A 9,472-nucleotide genomic window follows, 5' to 3' on the forward strand; every position below is an offset into this window, starting at 1 on the left:
AAATATAAAAAAAAAAATCTCTGCTCAGTGCGCATGCGCAACTTCTCTGCCAGCGTCGCAGTCAGCGTTGCTATTAATAATCGTCTCTCTACAGTTCATAAATTTATGGCCAGAGCGTAACGAAATGGCCAGAGTAGAGTACAGAACAATGCCAGTTACTTAATCAAGGCACATCTTGCAACACTTCACACTTTTGAACTTGCTACACAAATCAAATTTTCGTTCATAAATTCAGTTTCAAGAACCTTCGACTTGAGGTGCCATATAATTAACCCAAACAAGCGTCGCATCTCAAGGTTGCCTAGCATATTACAATAAAACTTGAGCTGCTACTTCATATATCAAATAAGCACACACAATAAACCACTTTTTCACATTTTTTTTTTTTTTGTGGACAGCCCCAAGAAATTCCCACCTACCTTGTCGATTTCTCGACAATTTTCGGCTTGTTTGTTCGAAAAATTAATAAATAAATGAGCTATTGTTGTAAATTAATGTTGACGCGACGACAACAAAGGGCTCCAACGCCAAATTGATAAGGAAAAATGAGTTAATGAAGCTTCAGAAAAAAGCTTTTAATTGATATATATGCTGTTGGGGCTGTTGTGAAAGGTTAGTTAAATGAGACAGCGATAAGATCAGCTTATCTTGTTTATCAGCAATGCTAACAGCCATGCGCGTGCTTTGAAAGCTCTTCGCAGAGCTTTCAGTATTGATTCTTGGCTAAGTATTTTTTGCTATCGATAGCAAATAATACCGATTGACGGGTAAACGTAATGCGATAAACATGTCAAATTGCATCAATCGATTTAATGAATGCATTGCATACGAATTGATTGACACATTATACTTGATCTATTACATGTGCCCAGCTATGCAATGAAATGGAATGCAATTCCAATTGCCATCGCGATGTAATCACTAGGCGGCATAGTATTAATCGCTTTAGTTACACTTTGAATATTATGCGCCTGTCTAATCGTCAAACACTTTTATTTCTTTTGCAATTGCAGCGCTTTTCAAGCCAGAGCCATGAAGTTGCCGTTCCCGTTGCCTTTGCCATTGCTTTTGCCTTTGCTTAGCGCCTAATCCTCGCCAGCCAGCAGCAAACCCTTTTAACCCCCCTCTCGATAGCACTAAAGAGCAATATGTTCAGTCTGCGCAGCAACTCACAAATCTATGGCCTGCCACAAGCAACAACAACAACAACTACTGAACCAACGGAAGATAGTGGCCAGAAGAAGAGCAACAGTTTGCCCCACAAGACTCACAAGCAACAACAACAGCAGCAGCAACAACATCGACGCTCAACGAGCAGCTTGAGCGATACGGGTGGCAAGTTCTTTGCCAATCTGAGCGCCAAGTCGCCAAGCCAATTCATTGAGAAGTTCATACGTAGCGAGCTGCTCAACGGTTACGACACCCTCAAGTGTCAGTCGGGTGGCGGAAGTGGGGGAAAATCACCCACGGACAAGGACAAATCCAACAGCAACGAGAGCAGTCCTTTGTACAGCAATCTGCAGACGGATTGGTCGGGATTCAGCTGCCTGCAGGGCAGCTATCGCAGTCACGGCGACGGTGAGTTCTATGAAGCCGTGCACGTCAAATCGCCCAGTCCCAACAACAACAGCAACAACAACAGCAGCAACAACAGTAACAGTAACAACAGCGAAGCGAATATGCGTTGCAAGTCGACAAATGGTGCGGCCACGCTGCAGCATTATCAGAAACTGCCGGAGACCAGCTTGGAAGCCAATTTCAATACCCAGGCAGCTGGCCATACGCCAGCCTACAAGAAACTCGGATTTGGCGCGAGGATACAAAAACAGAGTGCGGAAAATGTAAGTAGATGAAAGAATAAGAAGTAAGGGAGAGTTGCAAAGAAGATTGGAAAATAAAGAAAATCTTCGGATGATCCGAAAACGAAACTAACAGCTACTTAAGGAAAAATAAGAACACGATACAATCAGGAAGTAGAATTGCCTATAAAAAATGCATTTCATTCAGGTAGAAGTCATAGAAATAAGGGAGATGCTATTGCAACCAATATAACGAATGTAAACTTATCTTTTAGAAAATTAGTTAAATAGAAAATTATATAATTGAACTTTTAAAATCAGATTCAAAATAAACCGCTCTAAAGTACATCAAAAAAATAATGATGAGACAGCAACAAAAGCGAAATGATTCAATATTTACATAAGAGAGAATTATATACCGTAGTTTAATTAAATATTTAGCGAAACAGATAAAAATATTATGGCTTTAGGAAGTAGATATCGCTTTGACAGATAATACTCCGACCTAATATGTAACTTAAAGTCAAACTGCATATTAAAGATGCAAATATTGGAACTAAGATTTACCTAGATGATACTGGAGAACTTTTCTTTTATCTTCACTTTAATTTCTGCATCTTGAAGTCGGTCTGCAACTTAAAGATAAAAGTGTTTTGACTAATGCGACTACGCTGTCTGGCAAAACTGTTACGTATCTGACAGATACGCGCACGTGTTTTGGCTTTAATAATCACCGTGCGGCTTTAGTCATGTTAGATAGATGTGTCCAACTGGCAACTGGGCGTTGATTGCATTGCTTTCTTGGCTTTCTAATGGGCACGATAAGACAATGGATGTATAAATCGGTAGAGGGTGATTTACCTTGGCACTAATTGCGTTATTTCGTCGAAATCAAGCGTATTGAATTAGTTGTCACATGTTTCGCATAGCGCACGCCGCTCAAGCATCGCAATCTGCACGTACGTGTCGTCTTCAGAGTTCTCCAGCAGCTGTCGCAATTCCCATAGTTGGTCAATAGCACGCAGATGCCAACTGACTTGCATGTTGGCCATTGGCCTTCGATGTTGGGGGTGTTTTGGTTTTGCCCGCTGACTCTCGATGATTTGCATTCAATGTCACATTGGCAAATCACAAACATTCAGCACAACAACGTCATAAATCTTCCTGAAAATACAATTCGCTCTCACTCTCCAGCGCATTTTGGTCACAAGCCAAAAACAAGTGATAAGATAGAGTAGAGCTGTAGTCGAAAAAGCTTATAGACAATTTGATGCTCTTGGGGGCCAATACACTTTTGATTGATTGACAACCTAAATTGTGTTAAAAATACAACTCAAGTTGAAATTCCTACAAAAAACTGTTCAGTAGTCGTGCATTGTGTAATATGCATGCATTTGATTGAAAAGATATTTGCAATTTGCATAAAACATGATAACTCAATTCAACTGTAATCAAATATTATTTGAATTTACTGTAAAAGTGTAGTTTCATAAATAAATATTTTGAATATGAGATGCTAATGACAGCTACATTTTAATTTTGTTTATGTTTCGACGAAGCAATCAAAGATGAATCGAACCGAGCTTCAATTTATTAAAGAACTCTTTTACTTAATTTTTGTTGCATACTTTAGGTCGCCATCTAAATTACACCAAGCTGCGCTTAACCTACGCAAATCAACTGAAAATGTTGCATACTTTTATGCGTAATAGAAAATGCTTGATGCCCAACTTTCGTAGACTTATTAGTAAACTTATTAAAAATGAAAATTTTTTAATTTTTAAGCCCAGAAACTTAAAATGAAAATGAATAAATAAACACATTAATAACTGAAGCCAACATATCTTAAGTTGCATAAAGAAGAAGAGATTCCCTAGTTAAATCTTTGCCTTAGTAACAATAAGAAGTGACAGGATGCATGGGGCAAACGCATGATCCCCGAGCGCAAAATCAAAATACAAGTAGATAACTCTTAGCGACCACCAGAGGCAAAAGGCAGAGGCAAGCAGCCAGTCAGTCAGTGCGTCATTAAGACCCAGCAGTCGAGATAAGGCGTCGCACTTCACTATCCCTATCGTTTATCACACTATCAATCAGCAGTAAGCACAGACCCCGTCCAGTTAGTTGTCATTTGGCGCTGACCGAGCGAAGTGCGCTAGCTGAAAGATGGTGGGAAAATGGAACTTCGGGGGCCATTTTCATGTGCTGGGACACCACAAGGTCGCAAAAGTTAAGCAAACAAATCTGGAAAACTAAAACTAATTTGTGTTTTGCCTTCCCCTCTTACAGAACTCAGACAACTCGCAGTCCTCGAGCAACACCACGCGCAGCAGCAGCGAGGTGCAACGTAGCTCCTCCGGTTCAAGTTCATCGGGTGGCGCAGTGGCAACAACTGCCGCAACACCGGAGCGACTGCAGCGTCGCCGTCTGCTGCAAATGATCTCAAACTACGATCAGCAGAACAAGCAGCTGCATCGTGAGCTGGCCAAGGAGAAGCGTCGACGCACCGAGGAGTTGGCTTGTGTAGTCAAGTCGCTGCTGTGCTTCGAGTCCAAGCTGAAGAATGACATGAAGACAGTTAATCAACGGCTGCTGGATCGTGATGCGGAAATCTGCCGTCTGCTGCGTCAGAATCGTGCGCTTCGCAAACGGATCGTTGATCATCAGAAGGATGAAGGCATGGTCGCGGATCAGGAAACAAATGTCGAGCAGGAGGAGCAGCAGCATGTGGAGGAGTGTCTGGTGCTCGAGGCCTTGCAATGCAACAATTGCCGCAAGCAATTCTATGACATTGAGCTGAGAGCCAGCGGCACACAGACTTCGGGCAAAGAGTTAGGCGTCAGTGCCAAAGGTAAGGAACTCCCCGGGAATTTTAATTCGAAATAAAACTAATGTTTCTCCCTCTTCTTGCAGCTGAGCATGGCTCTTCCAGCGATGACACCGTCTCATCGTCGTTCTATGGCGCCAGACGCAGCGTGCGTTACACAAGCAAGCGAACTGCGGGCACGTTCCGGGATTACATGCGCTCCCGCGCAATGCATATTGATGATGCGGCCTTGGAGCAGCAGTCTGAGGAGAATACGAGCAGTATAAGTCGCGAGGATTCACAGACCAGCTACGAGCAGCTGCACAACTATGCCAGAGCCATGGAACGTATGCATGGTGTGAAGGCGACGATGCAGGATGGCGACTACTCCGAGCACAGCAGCCTGGAGCTAGAGCAGCAGCAGCAACAGCAGCAACGTAGAAGGAACAGTTCTTCCAGTCGCAGCAGTAGCAAGACTGCTTCCTCTGTGGCCGCTCAACTGGAGGAGGATGATGGCATCTTCTCACCCACACAGGATGACGAGGACTTTGATGAACTGGATCCCGAGCAGGAGCAGCAGCTGATGTCGCGTGGTGCTATTAAAATTGTGCAACGTCGCTGCGCAGAATTCTCCGAGGCATCACCTAAACAGATCTATGAGACAACCACAGACGACTGGTATGCCAGCGCCTCGGATCAGGAGGAGCTTAGCACGGCGCCAACAGTGTCTAAACCCTATGGCCAAGGTGCTGTCAATCCCGTGCTGGAGTGCGTCAATCAGATACTGCTGCAGCAATCCATGGAGGAAACACTCCGCGAACCAGCGACGCCAAAGTCTGCGCTGGCACCAAAAGCAACATCGAACTTGCCACGACGCAGCTCGCTGAGTGGACGAAGCGGTACTAACGGACGTAAACGTGTCCACTTCTCCACGAAGAACAGCATGGTGCATGTGCCGCGGCACGAGGATGAGGAGGAAGCCCAGGCCGATGAATTGATCTCACACTATCATCCCATGGCAGCCACTGTGCCAGCCACAACTCCGGATACTCTCAACTACGAGAGCATCTACAGCAATGAGTACGAGCCCATTGGATCGGAGCGTGCCTCCAATTTGTATGTGGACATGGCGGCAGCTGCAACCGAAGCTAGCAATGCCACCAACAAGACGTCACAGAAATTGCCGCCCGCCTTGCCACCAAAACCGGCGAATCTATTGAAATTTAAAAAGTCGCTGCAACAACTCGAGGAACTTGAGGATGAGGGCGATTGTGCTGTGTCCACGACCACGACAAGCGAGCCGGATTACTGCTCCATAGCCGAGGTGGGTGTCAGCGTGCAGATTGTGGCCGATGTGCATAAAGTTCCCGAGTCGAATACTCCGACGGAACCAGAGCGAGAACGGGAGGAACAGCATGTAGTTGACGATGATGATGATGATGCTTGCTCGGCGGCCGCCTCGCATAAGACTGAGGAAATCGAAGAGATTTTCGCCGACATACCAAAGCTACCCAATGTGGCGGCCATCATAGCGCCCAAGCAATCCTCGGACTATCTGCTGATGGCACCCAAAACCTTGCGCCTGCAGCTGCCACCCCTCAATCAGTCCACGGGCTGCACCCAGACCATGCCGTCCCAGTACAAGCGCAAGCATGTACCCAATATTTTGGCTGAGATCAACAAACGCATGAGTTTGCCTAGCTCACCCACCACGCCCACAACGCCCAAGAGTTTGCCTACAACACCCACAACATCGAAATCCCTGCTACAATTGGCAGATGCCAGCGGGGGTTTGCCGCTGCAGGCGGAATTTGATTGGTATAATCTGGATGCGGAGTACGATAGAAGTAATGAGGCAGCACCGAAAAGTTCACAAGGCGAGGGCATGCTCGAGGAGATTAGCGAGGATAACGAGTGCTTGGTCACAGCAGCCGATGAGTACAATCTAGATGAAGAATTCCAGCAGGAAGAGCGTGAACATGACGAGGCGGAGCAGGAGGAGCAACAACACCTGGAGGAGCCAATGAAACCGGAGCATCCCAAGGCCAAGCAGATGAAGAAGAATTTGGCCAGTTTCGAGAAGTTCATCGAAGGATCTGGCCTGAGCACGAAACCCTTGCCGAGCAAACGTAAAATCTACTTCAATGCGCCGTTCGTCTAGATCGACAGAGTTCCCTAATAATACCTATACTATTATACTATATAAATGCTACTCTTATTATGTGTATAACGAATTTAAGTTTGTGAGTGACAACGTTTTTTTATGTGTTCCGTCTTTTTGTTTAGTTCTTAAGTTGGCAAAGTATTAAAATGTTTAGAGAATTTTCAATTGAATAAATGCAAAAGATAAAAGAACATAGACGTCTATGATAACAACGACGGGTTGGGAACAAATGAAGGGCGCAAGCAAAACTTTGCAACGATGGAAACTTTGGCATGATGAAAACTTTGGAATGAAGATAACTTGATACATACTGCAGTTATTAAGTCATCGTTCAACGTGCAAACTCTCCTATCAATTAGAATCAAGTTGCTTTACGACTTAATATTCCGTTTTGCGCACTACGTAGCTATCATCAAAACTAAGGAGCAACATGCACGCTAGCTTCCAGTCAGCTAGACAGACAATAGATACATATATAGAAAACAATTTTTCCATTACTACTAAAATATAAAAATACCTTTGCATGAGGTAAAAAAGAATGGAAACCCATAGAAAACCCATTTCGTTCAATAACTACGGGAAGTAATTAATGTTTTTCAATTGAAAGAACCTATAGTGTAGTTATACAACAAACATAAACTATACCAATCAATTAGAGTGTTGCCTATAAATTAGTTCTCTCACAAACTCATTAATCTATTGTTGGAAATCTAGCTGGGCAAACAAACCGATATCGATTCAAGGCTATTCAACCTTCCAAAGGTTACATAAATTATCAACGAGTTCTTTTGACCCTGCTAGAAATATAAATTTCTTAACATTTCATTTACAACGTTAACTAATTGATGTTTTATTCACCATTGAGATTAATTTGTGTGCAAAAATACAGGCGGTGCATTTGCGTTTAAAGGAACAAATTTTGCATCTTACACATAAGTATAGTATTTAGTTGCCTTTGTGCAAACAAAACACAAAATGAATGAAAATAAATAATTGAAACACACAAGCTTAAATGAAACTTAAAGAACAACATTATTGTGACTTAGACATTAGTACAATACATATTCGGAATGTCTGAATGCAGACTTAATGACTACGACAAAATTGTGAATTCAATTTGAATTCCAGTTAGAAAGTTAATACAAGCTGGTCTTCTTCATAATACGAAGGAATTCCTCCTGATTGACTTCGCCATCGTTGTCCAAATCCGCCTCATCAATCATTTCACGCAACTCTTCGTCCGTCAGCGTTTCACCTAATTCGCGTGCAACGCGTTTAAGATTTTTAAATGAGATTTTGCCCGTTTCATCATCATCGAACAATCGAAACGCCTTCAATATCTCCTCTTTGGTGTCCTTTTCGGCCATTTTCATGGTCATCAGGTGTAGAAAGTCATTGAACGCAATCCGTCCACTGCCGTCCTTATCGATCTCCGCTATCATGCGCTTGATTTCCTCCTTTTTGGGCTCAAAGCCCAACGCTCTGATTGCCACCTTCAGCTCCTTGACCTCAATATAGCCGGTGCATTCGTTATCAAACAAATCGAACGCTTCCTTAATGTCCGATTTTTGTGCTTCGGATAACTCGAATTTGGGACCCGACTTTTTGCGTCCTTGTTGCGTAGAACGTTTAGTGTTTGGAGCCGTTGCCGCCGCTGCTGCTGCGGCAGCTGCATTCGCGGGATTTGGTGAAACATTAGCTGCAGTAACGCTCGGTTCCATGTTGCCCACTGAGGATAATGATGATTGTGATAAGCTCTAAATCAATTGCACCAAAAAGTAAAAGTTTTGTTTGTCTTCTATTATTTTCAATAGGCCGTAAGTAAATCTAATTTCATAACACACGCAAATGTCACAGAAATGAAGAAGACGTCACGCGGCCGTTTTACGCTCACCTTGACTTTGACAGGATGGGCCGACTGGGGAGGAGGCGGTAAATCGCGTATCCTTGCACTTGCGGTGTGGTTGCTTCCAATTACGTCGCCCACACTCAACTACACTTGCCTTCTGCTGCTATGCTCTGCTTCGCTTCACTTCAATTGGGCGCTGCTGGCGTTGACGTTTGTTGGGATGGGGTGAGAGGGTTGATTATAGGTGTTGTTGTTTTGCTGCTATAAATAAACAGCTGCAGTTACCGGTGCAACTGTTCGCGTTACTCTAGGCTACGCAACTTGTTTTACTGCAACTGTTTGGCATCTGCCGCCGTTTGTTATGTCGCGGCACGCCAGTTTTATACACAATTTTCAACAATTTTTATTTGTTGTTTACCAGTCCAACTGCTGCACACAGGTTGCTTCGCAGCTATCGATAAGTTCTCAACTGCGATAACAAACATGCGCATGCGATAGGTGTTATCGCACATTAAGTCTTTTGGCCATAATTAGTACATTTCTAGGTGGTTAATTTGTAACGAAAATTTGAATGCTCGAAATGTAAATTTGACGTATCAACAATTCTTCAAATTTTTACAAAATCATTAAACTACGTAATTTTAATTGCAGCTATTTTCAGATATATAATTGCCTTGTAAGTTCATCAATAAGAACGCAGCATTCATTAGCAAGGAAATCTTACAGGTTATTGACTTCCTTACGATCTGTCTTTTGTAGGCTTAATCAAATCATTATATTTACTCATATTCAGCAAGCAACATCCATTTATCATTTGCTGCCAATTAATGTGTTATCAAAAAGCAGCTGTCAGA

The 9,472-nt window shown here is 43.2% G+C and overlaps 3 protein-coding genes across 8 annotated transcripts in view; 1 reads left to right on the forward strand and 2 right to left on the reverse strand.

Annotated features, from left to right (window-relative positions):
* LOC133836034 (uncharacterized) overlaps positions 1-6,957 on the forward strand; it is a 34,223-nt gene extending 27,266 nt beyond the window's left edge. For 3 of the 4 annotated variants that reach the window (XM_062266314.1, XM_062266323.1, XM_062266331.1), the window contains 3 exons: positions 1,014-1,841; positions 4,089-4,650; positions 4,713-6,957. In XM_062266314.1, coding sequence (XP_062122298.1) covers positions 1,149-1,841; positions 4,089-4,650; positions 4,713-6,766 — 3,309 coding nt within the window. In that variant the 5' untranslated portion in view covers positions 1,014-1,148 and the 3' untranslated portion in view covers positions 6,767-6,957. Of the gene's footprint in view, positions 1-1,013; positions 1,842-3,920; positions 4,020-4,088; positions 4,651-4,712 lie in introns of those variants that run through there. The other variant, XM_062266339.1, reaches the window with a different exon arrangement.
* The window catches only part of LOC133835351 (zinc finger protein ZFP2), a 112,270-nt gene that overhangs the window by 49,115 nt on the left and 53,683 nt on the right, over positions 1-9,472 (reverse strand). The window lies entirely within an intron of this gene.
* Positions 7,580-9,089, reverse strand: LOC133836078 (uncharacterized). 3 transcript variants are annotated; one of them, XM_062266383.1, is made up of 3 exons: positions 8,940-9,089; positions 8,664-8,814; positions 7,580-8,526 (listed from the first exon to the last, which is right to left on the reverse strand). In XM_062266383.1, exon 3 carries the CDS (start codon positions 8,488-8,490, stop codon positions 7,906-7,908), a length of 585 nt encoding a protein of 194 aa, XP_062122367.1. In that variant the 5' UTR covers positions 8,491-8,526; positions 8,664-8,814; positions 8,940-9,089; the 3' UTR covers positions 7,580-7,905. The 3 variants fall into 3 exon arrangements, with proteins under 3 accessions (XP_062122367.1, XP_062122378.1, XP_062122360.1); XM_062266394.1 differs by having other exon boundaries at positions 7,580-8,498; positions 8,664-9,086; XM_062266376.1 differs by having other exon boundaries at positions 8,664-9,083.

The sequence above is a fragment of the Drosophila sulfurigaster genome, chromosome 2L (genome assembly GCF_023558435.1).
Source record: "Drosophila sulfurigaster albostrigata strain 15112-1811.04 chromosome 2L, ASM2355843v2, whole genome shotgun sequence".
NCBI lineage: Eukaryota > Metazoa > Arthropoda > Insecta > Diptera > Drosophilidae > Drosophila > Drosophila sulfurigaster.